This window comes from Nematolebias whitei, chromosome 5 (genome assembly GCF_014905685.2).
Source record: "Nematolebias whitei isolate Nwh7 chromosome 5, NemWhi1, whole genome shotgun sequence".
NCBI classification, from domain to species: Eukaryota; Metazoa; Chordata; class Actinopteri; order Cyprinodontiformes; family Rivulidae; genus Nematolebias; species Nematolebias whitei.
The window spans coordinates 6,560,013-6,587,603 of NC_056502.1; the positions used below are offsets into that span (position 1 = coordinate 6,560,013).

At 39.1% G+C, this 27,591-nt stretch overlaps 1 protein-coding gene across 1 annotated transcript; it reads left to right on the forward strand.

Moving 5' to 3' along the window:
• The first annotated feature begins 923 nt into the window (after positions 1 to 923).
• Positions 924 to 27,591, forward strand: smarcc1a (SWI/SNF related, matrix associated, actin dependent regulator of chromatin, subfamily c, member 1a). Its single transcript, XM_037676110.1, has 28 exons — positions 924 to 1,171; positions 2,711 to 2,830; positions 2,910 to 2,995; positions 3,336 to 3,417; positions 3,559 to 3,651; positions 3,735 to 3,804; positions 6,882 to 6,951; positions 8,957 to 9,032; positions 9,376 to 9,501; positions 11,341 to 11,459; positions 11,750 to 11,880; positions 12,841 to 12,900; positions 13,031 to 13,068; positions 14,652 to 14,770; positions 15,040 to 15,111; positions 15,194 to 15,307; positions 15,585 to 15,744; positions 16,148 to 16,255; positions 16,481 to 16,543; positions 16,760 to 17,018; positions 17,553 to 17,714; positions 18,744 to 18,799; positions 19,644 to 19,797; positions 20,168 to 20,340; positions 20,534 to 20,668; positions 23,243 to 23,612; positions 24,150 to 24,275; positions 25,418 to 27,591. The coding sequence occupies exons 1-28, from the start codon at positions 986 to 988 to the stop codon at positions 25,507 to 25,509; spliced, it is 3,420 nt and encodes a 1,139-aa protein (XP_037532038.1). The 5' UTR covers positions 924 to 985; the 3' UTR covers positions 25,510 to 27,591.

The following is a 27,591-nucleotide window of genomic DNA, read 5'->3' on the forward strand; positions in this document are numbered from 1 at the left end:
CTTAAATTATCCATATAAAATGGCATCAGCATCAAAGGGAGGAATGTTAAGTTTTAGATTAATCCAGTTTGTAATGTCAGTCCAGAAACTTTGTGAGTATTGACATGAAAAAAACAAATGTTCAAGGGATTCATCTTCAGATTTACAGAAGGTACACAAATCCACCTCAAATTTAAATCTTCTGTGCAGAAGCATGGCTACTGGATAGATCTTATTTATTATTTTAAAATGGTTTTCTTTCACTTTAGGAGATATAGGCCATTTGACAAATTTTGAATGAGCAGAAGTCATTATGGTTTTATGATTTATATTGGGAGGTTTCTTGAATGAATCTTTGTTGTAATCATAGTAAATCGTTTGTCGCATGCATTCATTGATCATCTTGTTATTACATTTGAGATCAACTAAACTACAGTCATTTAGTTTTAATGTGGGCATGGAAACGGTCACCTTTGAATACATAATGATATTTTTAATTAACTGAATCAAGGCTAAAGGGATTGCTTTACATACCTTCATAAAATCTTTATGGCAGCAGCTAAGGTTATATTTTCTAACAAAAGATGAGAAATTTAAAAGATCTCCATTACAATCCAAGATGTCTGTTACAAAAATGATGCCTTTTTCATACCAGTCTTTTCTAAATATTGACTTTCTGCCCACTGTGATTGCTCTATTATTCCACAAAGTTGATCCATGAGGTGAGAAATTATGGTGAAATATCATTTTCCAGAACTGAAGAACTTGTTTGTGGAAGTTTGATAATTTAACTGGAATCTGTAGGCAAACGTGTGTAATGCCTACAGATGTCCAGATGACCTGACTGAAAAATGTTGGATTGAGCATGGATTTTGTTGTAATGCCTACATTTCCCATAAATCCCTACGCAAGTTACGTCAACAATTTTGCGCATGCGCAGTATCATTTGAAAACTTGCACGGTGAGGGACGCGGTTGAGGAGCTAGACAACGCAGCTAAACACACAATGGCGACGGCGGCGACAACAGCAGGCGGAACAGGCTCAAGCGGACCAGCTACGGGTTCGGTAGGCAGCGGAACTGCTGTAGGACGAAAGAAAGACGGCGGCCCTTCTTCGAAATTTTGGGAAAGTTCTGAGACGATATCCCAGCTGGAGACGGTGCGGCTTTGGATCGGAAAGCACTACAAGAAGGTGGGTTAGCTTAGATGCTGCTTATCCATTGATTTCCATCAAGGCCCGCGTCTCGTTTGCACAATGGAGCGCTGGAGTATTTTGAAACTTTAGCTACGTACATAAAGCTAATTTGAGCTAAAGTTGTTCAGTTTTATTCGTATTTATAAACTATTTTTCTGAGTATGCACGGAGGGCGCTTTTGTAAAATATCAACACACTTTGTTCCCATTCGAGCTTGTCACCTAGCTCAAAAGTTAGCTCGCTAACCACACAGTGATGCTATTCGTAATTGTAACTATATAAAACAATAGTGTATGTAAATTTTTAAATAGTAAACGAACGGTCTGGTTGTGGTAATAAACACACGCATAAAATGCATGTGCCTTTGTTTATTTTAACATTAATGCTACATTAATGAGAGATCACAGAAGCTAACGGAAAAGTCACGGGACGTCATCCATTCAGGATTAAAATAAACACAACATGCCTTTTTTATTCTATTGTAAATAATGTTTAAGCCAGAAACTAATCCTGAGAACTTCGTGTGATGGTTCGGTTACATTTTGTGTGAACATTTTCCTCTAGTGTTTTGTGTCAACACAGCAACATATGAGACAGTGGAGGCTGCAGATGCTCGCCCACTTTAGCTAGCTGAATAAACAGTGTTCGTGTCCTCTCATGCACTGATTCAAACCATCACGTCTAGACGGCTTGAATTATAATCTAGGTATGGTTTGAATTACCGTAAATAACACGAGAGAAAATGTGGATGCTGGTTTGAGGCTCATTTGTTACAGCAACCCATTCAAAAACAAGTTGTATGCACAGTCATTTGTCAGATCAGGGCTTAAATGAGACTACTGTTAAATTAGAATTTGTCATTATTGCTTGAGAAAACTAACCTCAAGCCAAAAAACTATTTTGTGTGGAAATCCTAGTAAATTTAGTTACGTACGTTTATCAGTTACAAGACAAAACAAATCGCACTGCTGAACAACCTTTTGGTACCTGACAGTTTTTTTTTATAGCATTAACCAGTTTGCTGTTATTTACAAATTAAATTGTCAGTGGTTGCTAATTCTGAGGTCATCATATGAGCTGCAGATTTGTTCATGAAATACATAATTGTGATTAGTACCTGATAAATTGTGCAGTTGTTGTTCTGTTCCATACTGCAACATGTGATATTGTTAAACTTTTGTATGTTCTTCATAGTTAATCACAACAACGTACTATTGTTGTTATGCTGCTAGTGCTTAGTGTATTTTTAGTTAACATTTTTCTTAGTTCATATCTTAGATCTTATTACTGTTTTTCTTTTACATTTTATACTTTTGTTTGATGTAACTGGGACCCTGCGTACACAGTTTCGTTCCAGCGCATGTAGCACGTGGTGTGAACGACAAATGAACCTTGAATACTAAAGTGTGAAAAGAAGTAAATGCATATTTGTTTGTTATTTAGAATTGTAATCTGCAGATGTGCTACTCTCAGATGTTTTTGCACATCATCACTACGAAGTGTGTTAATGAAGGCTGTTTTCTTTTCTCTTACTAGTATGTCCAGAACGACTCTCCCTCCAGTAAGTCTTTGGCTGGCCTGGTGGTCCAGCTGCTGCAGTTCCAAGAGGATGCGTTTGGACGGAGGGTCAACAATCCTCCTCTTACCAAGTTACCTGTAAGTATACTCTCATTAATCTGTGACTTGACTTGAATGCTAAAATTTCACTTTCTCTATCTTTATCATCTTCTTTCAGGCCAAGTGTTTTTTGGATTTTAAGGCGGGAGGTGCTCTCTGTCACATTTTAGGATCAGTTTACAAATTTAAAAGCGAGCAGGGCTGGTGAGTGCTTTTATTGGTAACGTCAAAACTTTTGTACATTATTTGCTGTTTGTGTAATGTAGGCATGACACTGGTGGCTCTTTGTGAAGGAGTACTGGCAGTGGTAAAGACTTTTCTCAAAAGCATCTTTACTGACGGATACATATTTCTTTTAGAACTTATGGTGTTTCTTATGCAAATTTTAAATGATGGTTGTTAAATATAAATAAGCGGGCGGAAAAATAAACTTTCTGTCTCTGTCCAAATCCAAGAGATTACTTTTAACATTTTAAGAGTTGTGATTGCTTGTTGAAACCATATGTCATGGTAATATATTTTGCATTCTGAATTCTTCTCTTAGGCGAAGATTTGACCTGCAGAATCCCTCACGGATGGACAGGAATGTTGAAATGTTCCTAAATGTTGAGAAGAACCTGGTCCAGGTATGAGCAATGAAGTCTTCACACAGGGTGCAAGCTGTAGATGGTATTCATGCATAGTGTGGATATGTTTAATTGTATGATCTTTTTTTATTTTTGTTTGATTGTTTAGACATTTTGATTCTTACTTAAAGTTTTTTCTAGAATAACTGCTTGACTCGGCCCCTCGTCTACCTGTCACCAGATATTGAGCAGAAACAAGCCAATAAGCTCAAAGACATCATCAAAAGACACCAGGTGAGCCCATATCAATCTAGGAAATGTTTGTTAAAAATATGTTTTGTTGACTAGATGTAATGTGTCTGTCTCTTTATCTTCAGGGCTCCATTACAGAGGATAAGTCAAAGGCCACCCACCACATTTACCCTTCTCTGTCTCAGCAGGAAGAAGGTTTGTTAGGCATCTCTGTGACAGACTGAATTTGACATTTACTGTTGGGTTTTTCAGCAAAGATGTTTGTTTTGTTCCTAACTTGATCAATCTCGTTTGAGAGTATTTGCCTATACCAAATCTTACTCCAATGTTTTAATTTTTCTACAAACTAAAAGTGCATTTAGGATATTTAAAATAATTCCATGTTCTTGTTTGCAGTTGCTTTCCACAGTAACAACCTTTAATCTTGGAGTTCAGATATTTTTCTGAGAAGCATGGTTAAAAAAAACTAAATACATTTGTAATTGCCATGTAATTGTTTTCAAGTCCTGCTGATGTGCCACAGGGTTTTGAACATGCAACTGCAATTCAACCACCTCAGCCTCAACAGACATTTTAGTAGTATGGACGACAAATGACAAAAATACCTAATTAACAATTAAAATGTTTATTGGGTACAAATAAGTTGACCTAACTTTGAAGTTCAAACGGAAAAAATGCAACTCAACATATGTGAGAGTGCAGTATTATTCAACCCCCAACTTTAATACTTTGTGGTGCATTCTTTATCTTTTATGACTGCCAACAAATGGTTTTGATAAGTGCTGACATCTCTCCGATGGAACTTTTGCCAATTCTTCACGCTCAAAAGTTTCAGGCTGGGTGATGTTTGATGGCTTCTTTGCTGCAACTGCCGTCTTTAAATCCCACCCAGATTTTCAATCAGATTTAAATCTGGTGACTGAGGATCTTTTTGTCAACCCAGCTTTGGTTGACTTGTGGGTGTGCTTGGGATCGTTGTCTTGCTGGAAATTCCAGTGATCACCAAAGTTTAATTTGTTGACTGAAGGCATCGTTCCTCTTCAGAATGTCCTGATATTTCTGGGAATCCACAATGCCAGGTACATGATCAAGATTGCCAGTTCCTGCTGCAGAAAAGCATCATCAATGATCCACCTCCATGCTTGACTGTAGTTATTGCATTTTTTTGATCATATGATCATAAGCCCGGCCTTTCACACACTAGACATACCGCTGGTCCATATGTTCAAACACTTCCAGTTTGGTTTCATCAGTCCATAAAACTCTCCCAAAACTCTGTAGACTTGTCCAAATTCCTCCTGGCATATTATGGTTAATTTTTTATGTTCCTTATGGTCAAAAGTGGAGTGCGTCTTGGTTGGATCATGAAGACCTTTATGCAGTGTACGCCTTATGGTTGCGTCTGAAGCACTAGTGCCAGCCTTCATGTCATCCTGTACGTGTCTTGCAGTCACATGAGGGTTTTTCTTAGCTGTCCAGACTAAAGTGCTGAGCTCCTGATGAAATTTGGGGTTTTCTTTCACAGCCAGGCAGGCTTGCAGCTGTTCCATAATTTTTGAGCTTTCTTATAATGCTCCCAAAGGTGTGTCTTGGAATATTAAACATTTGGGAATCTTTTTATACCCAAAGCCCTTCAGGTGTAATGAAATAGTCTCCTTTCTTGGTTTTTCTGGACGCTCCTTTGTCTTTTCTATGATTGCAGCTCACCTTAATACTTTCATGGGTGAGTTTATTTATACACATTACAGCTGAAGCAAATGAAGGGTCATTATCAGTTCCACTTTAGGCCAGAAGAACTGTTAAATGGCTTTGAAAATAAAAATATTATGCAGGGGTTGAATAATGTGCGACATTGCTGGCTTGGCAAAATAAAGTGTTACATTGCTTTTATGTACCACTAAACTCAAGGAATTCATCCAAAGCAGAATCTTTAATTGATAAATCATTAAAACTTTTGGCATGTTGAATAATTCAGATTGCAACTGTTTTTATTTTACTTTTATAAACAAAACAATTTACAGTAGTCCCTCGCTGCTTCGCGGTTCGTTTTTCGTGGACTCGCTCTATCACAATTTTTCAAAACAAGATTGGACATGACGAACATTTGGCTTATTGATGGATGAGCTGCACGATCGGCATAGACTTTTTATTTAAAATTAATCATTTAAAATTATTTAGCACCTGTGTGCAGCTCAAGCTGCAGGAGAAGCTTCTTCATGCATCGTGTCATATCTCCTTATCTGCAGTGGAGAAGTGGGCGTGGCCAAGAGCGCTGGGCAGGTGTCAGAGTGCAGCTGAGGCAGAGAGCTGAAATCATGACATTCTGTGCTCTTTTAAAGCGTTTAGATAAGGGCTATTCAACTTACGGCCTGCGGGTCATTTCTGGCCCGCAGGTGACTACAATCTAACCCACTTCATTAAAAATAAATAAATATCTATATATTTCTTTTTTGGTTCTGAGTTTGGGTTTTGGGTTCTGTTTATTGCATTTATGATTCAGTGCAATAAAATAAACGCATTTAAAAAGTAACAAATCATTGTAAAACTTGGTTTATTTGCATAATGAGTTTATTTACATAATGATTTTTAATCGCTGGCTGTCCGACCCCGGAGCTGTTCGTTTTCAGAAACTGTGGCTGCCTGAGCAGTTTTGTTGGATAGCCCTGATTTAGAGTTTAGAAACATTGTTTAGAATATTTCAAGAGTGTGGGAAAGGTTTAAATGCCTTAATATATATATATATTAATTCAACCTTTATTTATATAGGTTAATCCCATTGAGCCTCGGGGACTCATTTACAAGAGAGACCTGATATATAAAAATAAACTACCACTTACTACTTGTACTAATATTCCTACTTCGCGGTTTTTCATTTATCGCGGGTTTTCAGGGTACTGATCCCCCGCAATAAACGAGGGACTACTTTATAATCAGATTAAACAGTAATTTTTTTTTTCTAGTTGCATGTTAGTACAAAGTACCATTACAAAATAAAACATTAAATATAAGAATACAACTTTTTAAACAGCTTGTAATTTTCTCTTAACGTCTTGTTCTGTTTTGTTTGTAAACAAAACTTTTTTTGTTTGTTTGTAATTGCTCTGTTTAAAGATTAATGACTGAACTTTGACTAAAAGTGCAGAAGCTATATCTGTCACATTTGTCTTTTTGAAACGGTGTAGGTATTTTAGGACATCACAAAATGCAAGCAGGATGTAAAAATATTGCAGTTAGTTTCTGAAGTTGTGAGTTGTGTGTTTTGTGTTTTTCAGAGGAGTGGTTGCGTCCTGTCTTGAGGAAGGACAAGCAGGTGCTCGTTCACTGGGGCTTCTACCCAGACAGGTAAAAACAGGAGCAGGGGGCCGGAAGGGTCTCAATCTACCCAGAGGGGTCACCGCTAGAATTATGGCTAACCCCTACTGCAGCCTCTCCTCCAAGGGGTATACTGTATCGAACTAATCTATCACTTGAGTATTACCCAAAGTAGCCTTAGGTTAGTTTTGCTTAAGGCTGTGTTGAAGGTGATTCACCCAGATTATTAACAACCTTCATTTGCAAGTCACACCCTTATCTCACCCCATGACTCGCCCAACCTAGCAGCCGGGGTTGGATCGTTGCCCATGGGGAAAACTCACATTAACGGTCGCCCACCTTCGGTTGTAGAACTGCAATTGTTACAGATCTGGTATTTTTTAGAATCTAGACATAAGATTCCAGGATCTTTTTTAATCAAAGCTCAGAAAACTTGAAAAACCTCCTCTTTTTGTTAGAATTGAACCAAGCTTTCCAAATCCATGAGTACGAAGCGTAGAAATGATAGTCCAGAGTTTTACGTTTTATGCTTTGCTTTAATTAATGATTTGCAGGGGTACAGCATTATCAGCACTATAATTGGTTACATTTAATTATTCAAAAAGATAAATGATAGAGAGTCCATGCCTTGTTCCAGGAAATATCCTATTGGTCAGATGGGACGTTCAAGATTTGGGGAGTCCACCAAGGTAAGGCTCTCCTAGCTCCGATGAGCTGTGTTAGGAAATCTTGAATCCTAGAGCATAGTTGGTCCACTACAGTGCAGCCTCGTCTTATTGGAATGGACTGTTATGCATTTGGAGCCCCAATGCATTTTAAATCCCCACAAACACCTAAGACTCTCCCATGAGCCAATCAGATTTCTAAGCAAAACTGTTACAATCAACCTTGACAGCACACAATTTATGTGACAACTTTTCAAGAGGGCTGGAAGCAGGACAACACTCTTAATCTAACCTTTCCCTCTCAATTATGGAAACACTGTTATTTCGTATAAAATTTAGCAATTGGACAATATGTTAGGGGTTGCTCACCATTTCTGTCCGAAGACCTTTGGAAAATGGCAAGAGAAGTCTCTCCTCCAGAGCCCTGGAAGGAATCACCCTTAGCCCCCAAAAGCAGTCCTAATCTTGAGGGGTCTGGTCTGGCATCAGCTCGGCTGAACAAGGGAGCATTCCTATCTTGATGAAAAAGAAGTCCCTTCTGAGCTGTTCAAATCCCTCTGAGTGGCTCCTGGGGCGATAACTATATTATCCTGTCTTGTCGACTCCATGGTCCGTTCAGCACTTCCCTGTTGCTGTGCCTGGTTTATATAGACGGATTTGCTGGACAGAACCAGTTTTTCCATTGTACCATTCTGGTGTCATCCTCTGATTGGCCTCAGCTCTTTAGAGCCGTTGGTTTCTCGGAACACAAAAAGACTGTCTCCTAACTGTGCCCTTTTTGAAGGTATGGAGTTGTTCTGCTCAGCTCCTCAGTTACTAACACATGAGTCTTATTACAGCACTTTTCTTGGTGCTCGTTTTAATAATAACATCCACCTGTTTACTCAGCTCCCTTATTTATCCTGGAATGCTTTCAGGCTCTCTTTAAGTGGACAATCATAAATCAGGATAAGGTAATGCACTGTCCTCCATCTCAATCTCAACATGCAGTGTTCACTCTATTCTAATCACAGAATACAGTATAAATCTTATATAATCTCAACATGCAGTGTTCACTCTATTCTAATCACAGAATACAGTATAAATCTGTCACACTTGCAGCCTATAGGCAGGGGACGATTTCATCAAATATGACATTACTTGACAAGGGGCATTGACAAAGATTTTTGCTACACTGGATGAGTTTTCATTCTGTGTTTATAGAATTTGCAAATTGTTTATTTTGTGTTTTATTAAACAATATAGATGTGTATCCATAATAAATAAAACGCACAAAAAAATCTAATTTTCAAGGTTTATTTTGCTAATTGCTTTTGGTCCAGCAGCAAATTTACTGAACGCACTGACTCGTTATTGTTCTGTTTTGTTAGCTATGACACGTGGGTGTCTGCTGGTGACGTGGAGAGTGATGTGGAAGATCCTCTCAGCACCGACCGACCCTGGAAGGTGAGGCGTCTTCTACCAAATGGATGTTTTTGGTATTGAAACCTTAACTGCATTTCTGAGGAACGAGCTTTTAGTTAAAAACACTAAAACTGGTTTGTCTGTCCAAACTATACATTTCAGATTTATAAATTTTTTCAGTGTTGGCCTTTCTGCTTTTATATTCTGTTCATTACAAAACATGAATTTGGTTTAAACATAAAAAAAACTTTATCTAGTTAATCTTATTGATTTAATCAGTATTGGTATCAGTATAAATCAATGAAAGTTATCTAGTTTAAAACGCCGGTGAAAAACAGCAAAACTTTGTTGTTTCACTTCTCATCTTCATTGAATTTCCAATCAGGTTCACGCCAAGTGGGTTCAAGACACAGATGCCTTCAATGAGTGGATGAACGAGGAAGACTATGAAGTAGACGAGAACAAGAAGCCAGTGAACTTCAGGCAGAGGATTTTCCCCAAAGAGGAAGAGGTATGTGTTTGTGTTGAATGCGTTTCACTTTTAAGTTTTAATGATTTTTTTTAGTATTGTTTTATCATTTCACCTCAGAATTACTGTGAATATCAGCAGCTTTCCTGACTGAGCAGGCTTTCTGTCAAAGTTTAAGCACTATTACTGATTCCTGCACTGTATGCAACCTCAGTGATTATTATTTTTTAGTTGAAGAGCTTGTGTGAATGTTTGTGAGTGAGGATGTGTTTTGTTGCACGCTTGTATTTTGTTGTGTGTAGTTTTGCCGTGTGGATCCTTCTTTGTTGGTTTCCTTTGTTCGTATTTGGCTTCAGTCTGTTGGTCATCCTTTTCAAACTTTTCCTCGCACTTTGCCGTCTTGTGTTATATTTCAGGGTTCCTGTACATGTTTAGAGAAGGAATATACATACAGTAGTCCCTTGCTACTTATATTATATATGTATATATATCTATATATATCTATATATATATAAGTAGCAAGGGACTACCGTATGTATATTCCTATATATTAGGAATGTGCGATATGGCATAAAATTCATATCACGATATGTATTGAGAAGGCTGGCGATAACGATATATATCGCAATATGTTTTTGGTATAAAACTTGCTAAAAAAAAAGCATAGGATGCCCTTTTGCCATCATATTTTGAATTAACAAAAATTCCACTACTAGGTTCAGAGAGTTTTTAAATAATAAACAAATCAAGTATTAGGCTTATTTCTTGTAGTGCAAAACAGTGCAAAAGATATCAAATGTAGTTTTAGCCATATGTTTTAAACAAAAGAATATGTTGTTAACTTTTAACAGTTTCCAGTCTTTTCACTTAAGAAATGAACAGCAACAGAGCAGCAACTGAAAACACTTCACCCTCCAACCATCTAGTGGGCGACTCCTTCTGCTTTAAGGGGAGCTGACACAAAATGAATCTGTGGCTTTGACCAGAGGGTCTGGCAGTAAAATCACACAACACAGCGTTCTTTTCACAGATCAGAGAGCAGGTTTCTCTAAAGCTGACCAACGCTTACTTTAACTTTCGACGGAAAAAAAAAAACTTTAGATGGAACACAGGTTTTGCACATGCGTCAGAATACGACAACTCTACGGCAAGCCGGCTGTGGTTAGCTTGTAGCTTCTCTACTTAGCTCCTGAAGAAATGACTTTAACGCCACTTGCGCACAGTTTTCAACAAAAAAAAAGTAACGACTAAACTGACAACTCTGATTTTACTTCAGACACAGCATTACTGCAGTTAGCCGGTAGAAGACAGATCTCTATAAAATAAACTACTACTGCTTACTACATGTACTACTGTTCCTATGGTTTTTCACTTATCATGGGACTTCAGGGTACGGATCCCCCTAGATAAATGACGGACAACTGTATATGAATTTTATGAAGTTTGAGATTACCCTGTTAAATTACATTAGATGTTTTACCCCCTACACAATTCTAACTTCAAAGCCACATATTTTCTTATGGGGTGGGGGGGTTAATTATTATTTTTATTAGATTTTTGAAAGCAAATAAAATGACAATCAGACCTAGCAAATTATGACAAATCTGTCTTGTTGTCAGATATTCTTTTTTTCAATTTGCAAGAATTTAACCTGGCCAAACTGCAGTGAACCACTGTTTAAGGTCTGTATTTTTATGAGGTGTCAGTGTTCAGGAACCCTGCTTGTGTCCTCCACCACCCAACATCCTCCCCCCCACCTGCTGTTGTTCTCCTACTGCTTCCCCTCCTTATGTGTGCAGCCAGTCCATCCTCTCATACTGCGGCTCTTTCTCTCATCCTCCATCCCTCGCTTTCTGCGCTGCTCGGGGTTTGTCTGATCAGTCTTCCCGTACACCTGATCGCAAGGAGCGCAAGGCAAACTCTGCCAGCAAGAAGAGGAGACGCTCGCCCTCGCCACCCAGCACTCCTGCAGAGTCCCGTAGGAAGGGAGGAAAGAAGGGGTAAGAAGTCCAGTCTGGCACTGGAGAATAAATGAGAATATAGGTTTTCAACTGTTTTATCTGTTTTAACGCTGCTCAAAAATAAAAGTGCAACAGGTCTCAGAGAGTCAACAGCTAGACTTTACTTGTCCATGTTTAGGTGGGAGCTGGTGCTACAAAGAAAAGCTATTATTTGAAATATCTAACTTCTTCCTAGCTTAATTAAAGTATCCGTGCTGAAATATTGTTTGCAGTGAAAGTTGATCGGCTCTCACGAGTTCCAGTTTTACTGACCCTTTAACTCGCTTCAGGAACTCAGGACCGCACTGGAAGCGACGAGGCCACAGAGGAGAAGAGGAAGACACGGAGGACGACATGACAAAGGACTTGGACGACTCGTCTGCTGGCGCCAGCATGGAGGACGGCTGCGTGTCCAAGAATGGTACGTACTGAAGCACAGGGAAAAGCAGCACAAAATCACTTTAAATAATGAGCTTGAAGCATCAATTTGCGAAATTCTGTTTGGAAAATTAGTTTTAAATGTTTAACCTCTTTTATAATCTACAAAACAAAAGAATGCATCAATGCTGTTATACAGTTTTTATTTTGAAGAGTGTAAAATTAATGTTTTATAACAGGTTCTTGTGGATCATATGCTGGTGCAGGTTATTCACATAAAGTCTGTAAAGTTTAGTTTTACTATTAGATTTAAATGGTTTTAGTTCTTTGTGAGACAGAGGGTCAGTTGATTGTTGAGCAAAGACATAATGTACCACAAGTACACATTATTTTTAGTTACATCAACTAATTTGAGATGCATACACATCAAATATAACATGAGTCTATGTTGTGTAGGTCTACGTTTATCTGGATTTTACTCTTAATCAAACTTGCCCTCTTTAAATTTGGGTTTACAAAATCTTTTTATTTTGTCGTTGCTTGCTTTGTTCTGCTTCTCTGTTATTCTTGATTTGTGGTGGATTGTATCCGACCCCCCATGTAAGAACTATAAACTGACGCGGGGTTTTAAAACGTCCGCTCAACATCAGAAAATGTTCTCACCAAGTCTTTCATTAAGAGAAGAAAAAACAATATGGTTGTTTTGGATTACAGTATTATTTTTTGGACTCTATTGTAAAGATTTTCTTTCAAACCAAACACCAACCTGACCTTAAAATGCTTTTTTAAGACCAAGTCCCATTTGCAATGTCCCACTTATGAGAACTATATTCTGTAGCAAAGACAGTGTTTGGTAGCTTATATTAGCAATCGTCATTTCCGTGTCATTTTATGCCTCTACGCCCGACAGCTGTATTATACCGTCTTTGAAGAGGTTTTTTTTAAACCTTTTGTCTCCTGTGCGTTTCACTTGGGTCATCTTTCTTTTTGGCTTCATGTACAGCAAATTCAAAAAAAGACAGCGAGAACACTCCAGTCAAAGGAGGGAACGTGGCAGACTTGGGTTTGTATATTTTAACTGCATTTGTATGCTTAGTTGTGTATTTATTCATTAAAAAATAGCTAATAAATGTTAAGGTAAAAGCTCAAGCTGTATTATAAGTCATAGATAAAATTTTGTTTTATTATTTCAGATGACATGGAAGATGATTCTGTGCTGTCTGGTGGAAAGGTAAGAAACGATGGCAAACTTAAGCAATAGGAGTATGAAGTGAGGAATGTTCGTTGGAAGCTTGTCCTCCTGGATATGGCTTTATTTGGGCTACACCTATTAAAAAATCTTTGTAAAATATATTTATAATTTATGGATTAGTAATAGTTTCGACAGAAACTGTTAGGAGTGACGGATGTGGTTTAGAGATCCTTTTCCAGTCGAGCTTTTCTCTGATTTAGGATTTTTGTTGTTAATAGCTTCAGATACAGTTAAGATAAAGAAAATGTCACTTTTCAGTTCTCTCAAATGAACCTTAAACTTAAAGAACTACATTTTGTACATTTGCATCTGAAAGATTGTGTATTTATTGGGGAATGAAGTACTGGTCGTATCAAATTATGCACAATATGTCAGATTAGAACCGAGTAGAATCAAAATCTAATTTTTACTCTTAATCATTCTGGATTTACTTAAACAGCTTTGTTGATTTATTGGTTAAAAATTTATGCATCCACCTTATTCCTAGCCCCCGTGCTGCCTTGCCTGAATTATGGGTGCGACTTCCGGCGCGGGCCGAAATCGGTGTTTATGTGCGAACAGTATGAGCTAATGTAGTTTTTCAGAGGATTGTGGATAGCAATTATTAACTTCAATTGTTAACTTCATTAACTCGGTTCTGCCAACACTGAAGCGATGAACAACCTGAAAAGCTTTGAGGCGTGTTAGTATCTACACGGTAATAAGGTCAGTGGTGTTTTGTTAAAAGAGGTGGGACGCTCTTATTTACCTTAAAGCAGACGCAGAGCCCAGCCAAAGCCTTAAAGTCCTCCATCACTGAGCTTGGGTTAATTGAAAAGAAAATCGTAACACCAAATACAATAATGCTGTTCCCTCCATACACTTGAAATCATACCTGATGTTCTCGTCACTGTTTTCAATCCTGAGGATCCGGCGTCTCTCCTCCGGTGGTTTATTGTAGTCCAGACACAAAGTAGGATGCAGGTTCTCCTCCGTCGGCCGTTTGTCAACAAAGTGAAATCAGCACAACTACAGCGTTTTGGGTGGTCTCTTCAAGTTCACATTTTCCAGCCACATTCTTCTTAATTCCTCATCTGTAGGTAGGACATGGAAACTACACCACTTTTCACAGGAACACTCTTTTTGTTTTGTGTCTGTGTTCCAAACACTGTTGTTGTAGCCACTGGTTTAGTTTGGGCTGGTTGTTTGTGCAGCTGCGAACACAACAGGTACCTGAACTCAGCACGGCTGTTTTAGTAAACTTTATTATGGTTGTTAAATAAATGTAAACAAAACAAAAACAGAGTTTTATCTGCTAAACTAAATGCAAATTACTTCCAAATAAACCGCGGTCCGTGCTCCACTACCATTGTTAGCCAATGCTTACTGCTACTTCCTGTCAGACAGGAAGTTGTACCCATAATCACTTATACAATAGAGCCCCCAGGAATAAGGTGGATAGTATTGCACCATTTTCCCCCCCATTCTTATTTTAGCTGATATTTGGCAACTTCTGATGTTTTTCAAAATGTCTTTTGAGTTCTTTCTTTCTTTGAATCTCAAAAGTTTCTGAACGTCTGCAGGATGATGAAGAACATGGCAAAGGGGAGATCAACCGGCTGGATGCCAGCGAAGACAACGTGACTGAACAAACACACCACATCATCATCCCAAGTTATGCTGCCTGGTTTGATTACAACAGGTAAATTGTGCAGAAATTAAACATGTTGGGTTAGCTTCAGGCTTTTACCACAAACGTATTGTGTTAAATAAAACACTGTTTATTAGTTCAAGCTATCAGTGTCAAAATGCTTAAAACTCAAAACAACCTAATGAGATTAAAAGACACATTTTTATTAGAGTAGATGGTTAGTGGTTTACTTATTAGCAGAGTTTGTAACATTTGTTTTTCTTAGTTTTATTTGAATTATTAGTCTTTATAACTTTCTGTAAAATGGTATTTTCTTTCAGCATCCATCAGATTGAGAGAAGAGCCTTGCCCGAGTTTTTCAACGGGAAAAACAAGTCCAAAACTCCAGAAATGTGAGTTTATATTTACACGATGTTTTGCAGCAAACCTAAAAAAAATTCTGTCTTAATAATTTGCTTGGTATCTCCTGAACAGATATTTGGCCTATCGTAATTTCATGATTGACACGTATCGGCTGAACCCTCAGGAATACCTCACCTCCACTTCCTGCCGCAGGAACCTGACCGGGGACGTCTGCGCCATCATGAGGTGCTTTGAATCTTGAGCTTCTCTGGGTTATATCGGTCATTCCAAACCCCAGTTAGACTGTTATTGTGAAATGTTGACCATATTATATTATAATAAGTGCTAAAATTGCCCCAAAAAACAACGTGAATATTTTAAGTCAATAAATCGTAAGACTTAAAAAATAAACAAACGTAGAGTTATACAATACTTTGCAATAAAATACATGTTTTAAATGCATAAAGAAGTCAAAAATACTCAAAATAATTGAAATTACAATGTTTTATTGTGTCATCTTTAGGGTTCATGCATTCCTGGAGCAGTGGGGTTTGGTGAATTACCAGGTGGATTCTGAGAGCCGCCCACTGCCCATGGGCCCCCCTCCCACACCACACTTCACTGTTCTGGCTGATACACCCTCTGGACTCATGCCCCTCAACCACCGACCCCCACCCCCACAGGTAAGGAAACCCCACTTAGGGAAGAAAGGTGAGGTGAGCATAAAAAAAACAAGAGTAGTTTGAATTACTTTATTCTTGAAGAACTCTAGGATGCTATAGGAGTAAAATGTCTTTTTTTTTTTTTTTTTTAAACAAGACATTTCTGCTTTATTTTGGCTTTGGAAGTTTTAAATTTGTAATAAACGTCACATTTTCTCACAAAATTGTAAAATAAAAATCTGTTTTCCCTTATATAACTAGCTTCAGAAAAAAAGTAATTTAAAAATAACTGCATATTGCTGTGTCTGAATTGAGCTCAGCATTTTTATTTTTGCAATTTTATACAAATAATTAAATTTAAAAAGAGAAGTCTGTAAAGACTTTAAACGGTCCTCTGATAAATTTGTGTTGTTTGTGTCTGCAGATTCCCGCTCCACAACCAATGCCCAACTTTGCAGATAAAAGCAAAGACAAACCAATTGATTTGCAAAATTTTGGCCTCCGGCCCGACCTCTTCAAGAAGAACGCTAAGGTGAGAAGACGACCTGTTTTAATGTATTGAACATAATTTATGTATTTACGAGTCTGCTAAGTCAAACTGCGAAGTAGCGAGGTACTACTGTGTAAATCTAGCAGCTACACACACACAGACGTTGGATAACCATGGATGTTTTAATCCTAATCGCTGATCATACTTTTTTTTTTTTAACCACTTGTACATTGTGCAACTTTATGATCATTTGGTTTTGGTTCGCAGCCGGGAAAAGGAGCCTGCACCACCAGAGACTGGACGGAGCAGGAGACTCTGCTGTTGCTCGAGGTGAGTTCTGTTGGGTGGAGAAAAGTTGACATCTGCTGAGATTGAAACATCTGTTTTTCTAACCGTATGCACTTTTTACCAACCTGCTCTTTCACCTTTTTCAAGTTTTGTACACCACACAAATTTAATCATCAACCTGTGCTTTTCTGTTATTTCATTTACTTGAGAAGCACACAAACTCTGCATGACTGAGACTTATCTACACTGTTCTCACAGGCTCTAGAGATGTACAAAGACGACTGGAACAAGGTGTCGGAACATGTTGGTTCACGCACCCAAGATGAATGTATCCTGCACTTCCTTCGGCTCCCAATTGAAGATCCGTATCTTGAGAGCACAGAGACATCCATGGGCCCTTTGGCCTACCAGCCCATCCCCTTCAGCCAGTCTGGAAACCCTGTCATGAGCACAGTGGCCTTCCTGGCCTCCGTAGTGGACCCCAGAGTTGCTTCAGCTGCTGCCAAGGCAGCCTTAGGTGAGAACTGATTGGAGGAAGCAAAATAAATTCAGAATAGATTTGTAGAAGTTATCCTTAAAGACACATTTATAAAGACTTGCATGACAACTAAAGTTTTTGTTGAATTTTGCACAATGGTGGAACTTTAAATATGCAGCGATGTTCAAATAATCAGCATTGCAAGCATTTCAGACCCTTATCCTGATGCATGCTCAATAATCCAGGTAGAATAATCTAAAAAAGTTCAATCTGGTCCTCTGGACATTCAAAAAAAAAACAAGAAAATTGTAGAAACGTTTTGTCTTTCATCCGAAAGACTTGTTTTGTTTTGTTTTTTTGAATGTCCAGAGGACCAGATTGAACTTTTTTAGGTTTATGGACCTGACTTTTTTCTTTTTTTTTTTTTTTACAGGTCCTTATTAAGTAAAGAAATAAATACCGAAAGCTTTTAACATTGACTCTTACTAACTGTTTAAACCAGTCTTCAGCACATGAAGAATCATTTTATTCTGTAAATCTTGGCAAGATGCTGAAAATGTTCTGTTTTTGCAGAGGAGTTCTCTCGTGTGCGTGAGGAGGTTCCGGCTGAGTTGGTGGAAGCCCATGTGAAGAAGGTGCAAGAGGCGGCGAAGAGCACGGGCAAAGTTGACCCCGCTTTCGGCCTGGAGAGCAGCGGCATCGCTGGAACTGCCCCTGAAGAACCAGAAAAGACCGGTGGGTAGCATCAGAGGAGGTGCTGAAAGTGTGACATCTAAACTAACGTTATTAACTTACTTTTATGTGCATGCATGTTTCTGTTCAGTGCCCTGAGATGAATTCTGTTGTGACTTGGCGCTATATAAACAAACTGAATTGAATAGAATTGAACTTGGTCAGGCTGTGGAAATAAAAGCCAGGTAGTTGGATGGACTGCACAGCCACCAGAGGGCGGCACACACAATACCAAGCAGACCATGTTGACGTTGAGGCAGTCTGTGATGTAAATGGATGATCTGAGAATGTTAAAGCTGAATGAGGAACAGTCTTCATCACACTGCCAGACACTCTTTATGTTGTGTGACCGTGGTGGGCAACAGTTTTCGTTAGCACGCGTTAAGCAGTTCAGATTTTGGTGTGTGTTTATATTGTCGTGGTAACCAGAGGATTACAACAGCAGCAGCAGATGGGACAGAAGGTTGGGAGGAGGGAAAACAGAAAACTGGGTCATCGCTCTCTTCGTTTTGCTTTGTGCTGTTTTGGAAACTGGTCTTTACTTTAACCACTGCTCACATGATCCCTGGCAAAAAAACGCACTCGCTGGCATTACTGCCCTCATGACCTACAGTTAAGATCAATAAGCTTTAGTGTTTCATGTCTCACTTTGCCTGAAGCACTTGCCTGCCACAGAATCAATATTCAGATCCTTAACATGCGCTTACATGCACACGTAACGTGGTTTAACTCAGCCCCAAACGAGTATTCATCCTGGCACGTGTTTAGAGGCTTTAACAGTTTTTCTTGTTGATGTCATTCAGAAGAAATGCTTTTCTACCTTTCTTCTAATGGTTTTTTAAAAATGGTGTTTATGAAAATGAATAGTTGTTTTTGTTTAAAAAAAAACATGTATTTTCTGACTTTATCTGCTGCAACTTATTGGTAAAACTTGAAATATGTTCAGGCTGCCATACAATAATAAATGTGTGTTTTTTTGTCTTGTGTTTAAGTGGTGCTTATATGCTTTTTTCCTTTTACCGTTACTTGTAGAAGCCACAGAACCAGAAAAGATGGACACAGATTCAGACTCTCAGCAGGCGGATAAGGTGAGGCTTCTACTGGCTTTATGAAATGTTCGATCACGATGAGTAAATAATGGCCTTTTCAGAGCGATTTGTATCTCATGCTGGTCAGAAAGTTATGAGGACAGCAGTGCTTCATCTCATGTGTTACTGTGTTATTAACTACAACAATTAGGGAAGCACGATTATCTCTTATTTAGCATCATTGCAATGCCAGTGAGCACATCAATGCTACAGAGGACCGCGTGGACTGCAATAAATCATGTTTCTTGCTCATAGATTATTATATTTCAAGTACCCTGCATTAATGTGCTTGTGAATAGAATTTTTGGTCAGTCTAAAAGACCTCTACTGGTATTTTATGCCCACACCTGGTGTGGATAATAGCAACAACAGAAGAGAAGTTGGGGGGGAAAATGTAGGTTCATCATACTATTAAACTGTAATATTGCAAATTTGCAGGTTTTTCTGACATTGTGCACCCCCTAACAACAAGCTGTTTGTTGGAACACAATAAGAAATGTTTTTTTTTCTTACTATAAATTAAGTGGTGTTTGCTGGAAATACCCTGTGTTAGGTGTGTTTTCTCATTAAATCAAGCATTTTGTCTAAATCACAAAGAATGGGGTTGAGATTTGAGCTATTATGCAATGTGAGCATTTACTAGTAAGGTAGATTTATTAATCATTTATGTTTATTCGTTACAGTCAACGCAGATCTTCAGTTTTGAACAAAGGCTGTAACATTAAACTTCATAAAATGTTTGTTTTGACTCGTCTTTTTTTGTCAGACCTCTCTCTAAAGAGTTGTCATATTAATTCTGGCACCAGCCTCTAATCGTTGTTTGTTTTTTGTCCTTATCATTCAGGCTGAGTTGAAAGACGAGGCAGAGAAGCCCAGCGAGTCTGCAGAGAAGAGTGACAAGACGGAAACGACAGAAAAGGTGAAGAAAGAGGGAGGGGAGGCATCAGAGCGCGAAGAAGAGAATGAAGAAGAAGGGGAGGCTAAAACTGATTCAGCAGGTAACAGAACAATGGAAACATAAAATAAAAACACTCAAATTTCAGTCTCTTCTTCATGGAAATATATATATTTTAAATTTAAAATTTAAATCTGCTCTTTGCCTCATGTTCATTTATCTGCCTCTGTCTGTTTAGTTGACATTTTTTAATGTAGACGGCAAAAGTGTGTAGATTAGACTTTAGTTCAAGATAAAATAGATAAAGCTTCCTTGTTCAAATTATTACTTTTCTGTCTCTAATGTTCTTGTTTAGTTTTCATCATTTGTTTTCTTAGTGCCCTTTTTGATAATGCTGATGACGATTTCCCATTTTGGTGCTGAGAATGAAAAACAACACCAATCTTTTAAGTTACATTTTCATCTTTTTTTAGACAAGGATAAGGAGGAACCTATGCTGACCTCCTCCTCGGAGCAGGAGAAGGAAGAGAAGGCAGCTACAGAAGAAGGAGAGGACAAGAAGAAGAAGCTGGAGCATGACATTGGAGAGGGGAACATTGCCACCGCGGCTGCAGCTGCCCTGGCATCTGCTGCCACCAAGGCCAAGGTGAAACCAGTGCACGCAATGTCGGATCACATTTTGTTCTGGCTTCTCTAATGTTCTGTCTCTTGCATACAAAAATTAAAGATACTGTTACTGTAAAAGGCATAGAGCGAATACAAAAATCAGGAAGATTTATGTTGAAAACGGCACTGAATGTAAACATTTGTCTATGAAATACTGACTTCATCCTTCTCAGCACCTGGCTGCAGTTGAGGAAAGGAAGATCAAGTCTCTGGTTGCTCTGCTGGTGGAAACTCAGATGAAGAAGCTGGAGATCAAGCTGAGGCACTTCGAGGAACTTGAGACGATTATGGACCGTGAAAAGGAAGCCGTAAGTCGTTTATTTCAGTAGCACAGTTCAAGATGACGTCAGTGGACTGAAGTGCTGCAGAAAGTACGAAACGCAAAATGACTAATTCATAACCTGTTCAACTAACACTTAAACAACCTTCTTTATTACCTTGATTAAGTATTAATTAAAATATTGTCAATGATCTAGACCAATGGTTTCCGAATATTTTAGCTGTCAACCCACAGAATGGTCGGGACAAAGCTTGTGACTCCATCTACTGGCAGTTAAAACATACAAAAACTACAAGTAACCCAATTAAACATGTATAATGACAACATAAAGGATCTTAATGTTTTAAACTTTACTGGCACAATTTCCTTGTGCCATTTTTCTGCTATCAGCTTATTTTTTTCAGAATCTCTTTTGCAGCGAACATAATTAACAGCAGAGTGAAAATATAGAGAGAATACCTCAACTATATTCATTTAACTGTTTGTGTTTATCATAATTACTCATATGGTTTTAGCAGGTAATAATTGAAATTTTCATTGGATTGCTCAAGTTATGCTATTTGAATATTTAATAGATAAATATTTTATTGTCATTTAGGTGTACACTGTGGAATTATAATACATTACAGTCTTACTGCCCAATTTCCCTTATTGCTGTATTGATCAAGTACCGGTAGTAGAGCTGGGCGATATGGATCAAAATTAATGTCTCGATATTTTAAGATATATATATATATATATATATATATATATATATATATATCTCGATTTATTTTTTTCTTTCCATAAAGTAATAACAAAAATATATTTCTGAGTCAAAGCTTTGTCCCAGTTGTCACTAACTGTACAAAATAAATGTAAAAAAAAAAAAACTATTTGCATATATTGAATAATAATCCTCCCCAGCTGCGCCGCCTTCACGACGTTCGTAATCTGCAGTGAGGGGCTGCTTGCATTCAGAGAGGGAGAAAGAGGCCACGTGAAGTTGGACGGGCAGAAAAAGAACTAGTGTACACAGATTTTCAAGTCTTACAGTGAGGGGTGGCACGACATTAATAAAGCAGCAGCTTGTATCACTAAAGACACAGTCCTTATTCCACAGTTGAGACTGGGACCGTGTCTTGGCGATATGATAAGCTGCTGCTTTATTAATGTCACGCTACCTCTCTGTTGCTCTCATAAGGCACAGCACAGGTAGAGTTTTGTACCGTGGTTTGTTTCAGGGAAGGAGGCTGAAAACATCGGAGCTGCAGCTCATAACTTAACTTACAGGGATGGTGAAAAGGATTCGTAGTTCTGACCTTTGTCAGGACTTGTTTTCAGCATTGTTTACATAAAACATTTTTCTGCAGCTCATCTGACAATTTTAATCCAAACCATCTCCGAAATAACAGCCATTGTTTTTCTTTATGCTGCTCTTCGACATCTCCCGTATTTTCTTGTTGCGCTAAACGTCTCCCGCCCACGTGGAGAGACAGGAAGCGAGGGGAGCGCGTGGCTGAGGGGCTGTGTGTTTGTATTCAATGAGGGAGAAGAAGGGGCCATGTGCAGATGAGCACAGACGGGAGAAAAGGAAGAACTAAATGGTTTTTCAAATCTAATTAGAACGCAACGTAGAAATATCGATATAGACGATAATAGTCCCATCTTGTATTGCAAATGAAATTATCTCAATATTTTAAAAATATCGAGATAAATATTAGTTAAATCAGCAGATGATCCCACTGGGTGAGTTGTTCTCACATGGTTCAGGTTTTTGACAGAGATATAGTATGATTTCTTTATAAGGAAGCTAAGATATTTAAATATTTTCAGGAGCAGAAGAGTTGTTTGTTGATGCTATTTAAACAGTTGTGTGCCTCGACAGGACATATTAATGATGTAGCTCGTATGTGTTTAGGTGTGTCCTGCCTGGAACAGTCCTTGGAGACGCCAGTAAAACTGTGTTTTCTTGGTGGCAGCGTTTGGAGTGAAGCCCAGTTTCACAGCTGCAAACGCTGCATGAAGAGAGCCGCTTGAAAAAGAAGAGGACTAGAGTAACACCAGTCCTGCGCTGCTGCTAATTAAACACCGAGTCTAAAGATCCACACAGTACAGAAAGAAATGACACGAAACAGTTTTCAGATGGACGACTTTCTGTGTTAGGAAAGAACAACAACTGCTTTTATGTCTTATAAAACCGTCTCGGAACAACTAAAAATGTTGAAAACTAACTGATTTCTTTTTTGATGTAGAAAAGTTGAGTGATGAAAATACTTCTGGTTTTATCCTGATGCATGCTCAAACTTCTGGTTTTCCATTTTTTATGAGTTACAATAGCAATTTTCTTGGTGCCACATCATGGTGTATTTAGAACTGCTGCCTCGCAGCACAGAGGTCCTGGGTCCATTTTCAGGCTGGGGCCGTTTTGCATGAAGGTTGCATGTTCTCTCTGTACATGCATGGGTTTTCCTCATGCTTTCCTCCCAAACATCATCAAACCTAAGGTTGGACTGTGAGAAGTTCCACTTGTCTTTTGTGTCTTTTTGGTTCCTCCTGGTTTAGATGACACTGATCCTCGGCCGTTGATGTTTCTTGGTGTTTGCCGTATGTTTCTGTGCAGTTGGAACTTCAGCGGCAGCAGCTCCTCACCGAGCGACAAGCGTTTCACATGGAGCAGCTCAAATACGCCGAGATGAAGGCGAGGCAGCAGATGGAGCAGCAGGCTGCTGCTGCTGCAGCCGCTGCAGCCCAGGCTCAAGGACAGGGGCAGGCTCCTGGATCAGGGCCCCACCCTGGCCCCCATCCGCCTGGCATGCACCACGGAGGTCCCATGCCCCACCACGGAGGACCGCCTCATCATGGAGGACCTCCATCCCACCATGGAGGACCCCCACCTCATCATGGAGGGCCCCCACCCGGCGCTGCAATCCACCACGGTTACCCCCCAATGGGCCACCACCCGATGGCACCTCACCACCCAGGACAGACCGGTGAGATGGTTGAAAATAAAGTTTGTGTACAGATAAACATTTTTTTGTTATTTTATGTTTGTTTTCTGTTGAAATGTCTGTAAACAGTTTTGGACAGCAGGAGTCAGACTTTATACACATTTTAAAATCTATTAAAACTTCACTTTCTCAAAAGTGTAACCAGAATAGATAAAAGAATATTAGCCGTAATGGCTAGAAGTTTTCAATGCAAATTATTGGTTGCATCATTTACTATGTTTTATATTTGCCTTGTACAAAAACATAAAAATAATATTTTATCAAATTGATAATTTGGATTTTTTTTAAAAATACATAAAAATATATCTGCTTTCAGTTAAATGCATAGAAAGTCTTCAGACTTTTGTTTTAAGAGACCAAACCAGTGGAATTAAATGCTTATATTTTTTACAAAAAATAAATAAAATAATTTGTTTAGATTTGAAGCTGCTCATGTGGGAGTTGATAAAATCGCACCGAGTCACGGCTGCCGTTAGTCTCTGCCTGACATTTGTTTTCTCTGCACCGTCCAAACCGCAGGACCACTGGAACCAGGTCAGCCGATGCCGGGACGTATGATGTCTGTTCCACCCTCTGCTGGCCCCCCTCCTGGAGGCATTCCTCCCATGATGCCCCCACGCCACCCTGGAGCCCCCAACGGCATGTGTGAGTACAAAAATCACTCTTTGTTGCATAGTGGTTGTTGATGAGCAACCTGTGATTTTATTTTATGTTTATTGTCGAAATATTTTATTAACCAAATAAACCTTAAATTGTGGGTGTGTTTAATGAATTTCATATTCTTAACATAGAGAAAAACAAATTATGCTGTAGGTGTCATCAAAGCAGGCAGCTGGTCTTCGGTGCAAATGTCAAAACATTTGGATAGTTGATGCTCATCAGCATCACATCGTACATCATAACTGCAGGGATTTCTCTGTTTATTCTGAAGCCCATTAGCATTAAAAAAGTAGCAACACATTGATCTGCAGCTGTTTTCGTTAAACGCTGAACAGCACCTGGTCCGTGTTTTTATTGATTTTATAAATAAAAGTATTCCAGCATTTTGTTTTCCTTGATATTTATGGAGCCATTTTAATAGGATCGTTTTATTGTTGTGCAACACAAGACTGTGTAACAGAAATAAAGTCTTTAACATCATCAAGTCAAAATAAAGTTTTCTGATGCACGCTCAATAATCCAGGTAGAAAAATCTAAAAAAGTTAAGTCTGGTCCTCTGGACATTCAAAAAACAAAACAAACTTTGCCGTAATGTATTTTGGGGTTAAATGTCCCTGTGGCTTTTAAACCCCAAAATACATTACGGCAAAGACTGGTTCATCCCAAAGATCCAGTCCCCCGGCACAAACAGAGTAATGTTGTGTATGCTGTTCAGTGTCAGGAGGGTGATCAGTCTTACATCGGGGAAACAAAACAGCCACTGGCCAAAAGGATGGCCCAGCACAGAAGATCAACATCATCAGGCCAGGACTCTGCAGTCTACACTCATCTCCAGGCCAGCGGTCACTCTTTCAGGGATGAAGATGTTCACAGTGCACGGACTCTGGTTCCAAAAATACAACATGGCAGCTCCCTTAAACTGGGTCCTGCTGGTTTTGTCTGCTCGGTCACATTGATGGTCACTAATTTTTCGTGGAGACTGTAAACTCATTCTAAAGCCGAAGTGAACCTGGACCGGACGTTTTATGTAACGTTTCTCATCTTTTATCCAGCTACAGGTTCATAGTACAGAAGTCTACTCAGACTTTTTTACCCTTGTTCTGAAACCAACATTCTGCTCTTTCCAGATCCGGGTCCCCCGCCTGCACAACCTGAGGCGATACCTCCAGTTCCTGTGGGTCCTCCAGCGCCTCCGAGTGGACGAGTGGCGGATAACTAAGGCCTACACACACAAATACACACAAAGCACACGTGCTAACTGTCTCTGAACATGAGCCCGTTTTTGATGATCTTTATGTGCTCAATGTTTTTCCCTTTGACATTAAAGCAGCCATGAACTTCACCCTGTTACACACAGACTCACACTCAGGGTTCTACAGCAACAGCAACCCGGCTACACAAACACATGCAGACTTCCTCTCAGGGCACAGCGGCGAGGTTCTTCTAGTAATAAACACTGTTTTCTGCTCTGCTGGGCTAAAGGGAGGCTGCAGACAGTGACCCTTTGTACATTAAACTAAGTAAGGAATCAAATAATAATACAAATCTTCCATTCTAAACTGAAACAACAGGTTTTAGGTGACACTGTAACTTTGTACTTTGTATAAAAAAAATGGTAATTTACTGCTTTTTGTCTGGTCCCTCTTTCTCCGAGACGAGCACTAGGTGAAGCTTGTGAGACGTGCAGGGTCCGTGTGTCGAGTAGGCTGAGCTGAAACACGCCAGGCCAACAGATTTTAGACAGTCCCATGAATAAAAGACACAGCAGACCCAGCCTACCCCTATTCTCATCGAGTATCTACCTCTCGCTCTACTTTTAATGATACACTGTAGTTCTGTGTGTGCGTAAGACAGGGGGATGTTTGGTGGCAGTCTCTGCCTAGTTCTGAGCTCATTTCAACTGTTGGACTAGTTAAATTACATAAATAAATTAAAAAAAACTACAAAAGACTGAAGAACAAGAAGTTTGCATACACAGAATAATGAATATTCTGCTGCTACAAAATTAGAAGTCGGTCAAACGTCAAAGTGTCACTGGGGAGTGTTTAATTATTAGAAGCTCACGAAACCGGTTTACTCTAATATTTATGGCACATGGAACGAAATATCGGTAAAAGAATTATGCAAGGATTTTCTTAACGCATCACATTTGTGCAAGTTTTTTTTTTTCCTCTTCTCTTTTTAGACCATAATTTCCTTTAAATGTAAACAACCAAACCGGTTGGAAATGCAAGTCTGACTTGATGATTTCTGACCTGCAGATGTAAATTCCAGCTGCAGATTGATCTTAATCCAGTTCTCTGAGTTTATGAGTAGAATTGGGTCAACATAAACTAGCATTATAGGTCGCATTGATGCGCTTCACTGATGTTTGCACTATGGCGCAAACTGTCATCCTTTATTTTTTCCTCCGAAAAGATTAAACCAAATATCACAGATCTCACTGGCTTAAGAGGCCTTCAGAGGAGCCGCAGACGGCTAGCACTCCTCCTGTCGCACCACGCAGAGCACTGGAACACGCAGAAATTGTAAAGCTAAAGCTCAGGCAAACACTGGAGGCTGCATGCACACACTGACTTCATCCCACACACACCAATCCCCTGCTGACCTTCACACGGCCTGAACAAAGTGAGAGACGCTGTGGTGCGGGGCGACCGAAGCATCAGCACGTGACAAACGCTCTTCCTCAGCACGGTGATGTTTTTAGGTGCTCATCCTGTAGCGGTTCAACCCTTCTCCTCTGCTCCTTGCACCTGTTGCTGCCTACCTCGCTAACCCGTCCTTGTTTTCACACTTTTTGCTTTTCGGCCACTTGAACTCAATATTCTTATGTGAGGCGACGGTTGTCAACACAAAACAAACACGGAGCTGCGTGACTGTTGATCCTCATAGTTTGTCTCCTGATACTGTGACTGAAAAAAATACACAAGGGAGGAGCCACTAACCTGTACTATTTAATAATCAGTGATTCAGGAGAGGTTTTAATAAATGGAAAATTCAACGCACGTTTAAAAGCAGCCGAGTGCCATGGTATGGTTAACTGATCGTCCCCGGGTTTAGACGGACAAAAAACAGCAACTTATTGTAAATGCTTCTTAAATTGTGGCCCGTTTCTTTCATGATCCTGTAGTTGTAAAGTAAAACGTCAAGTTTTGTTGTTTAAATACCCATCATTGTAAAACCAGTTATAATCCTGATAAAAGCTTAAGTCGGTGTTTAGTACTTTTGTCGTTTAGACTGAACGTTTGTTCTTTAAAGCCATTAGCAGAACTGCCACAGTGCTTTTATTTGAAACGCTCTC

Excerpts from the sequence above, each read along its gene's own strand:
- smarcc1a (XM_037676110.1), top strand. The coding sequence starts at position 986 with ATGGCGACGGCGGCGACAACAGCAGGCGGAACAGGCTCAAGCGGACCA. Across the intron at positions 11,460-11,749 it reads AGGAAGGGAGGAAAGAAGGG|GAACTCAGGACCGCACTGGA; the intron begins GTAAGAAGTCCA and ends AACTCGCTTCAG. Across the intron at positions 15,112-15,193 it reads AAGTCCAAAACTCCAGAAAT|ATATTTGGCCTATCGTAATT; the intron begins GTGAGTTTATAT and ends TCTCCTGAACAG.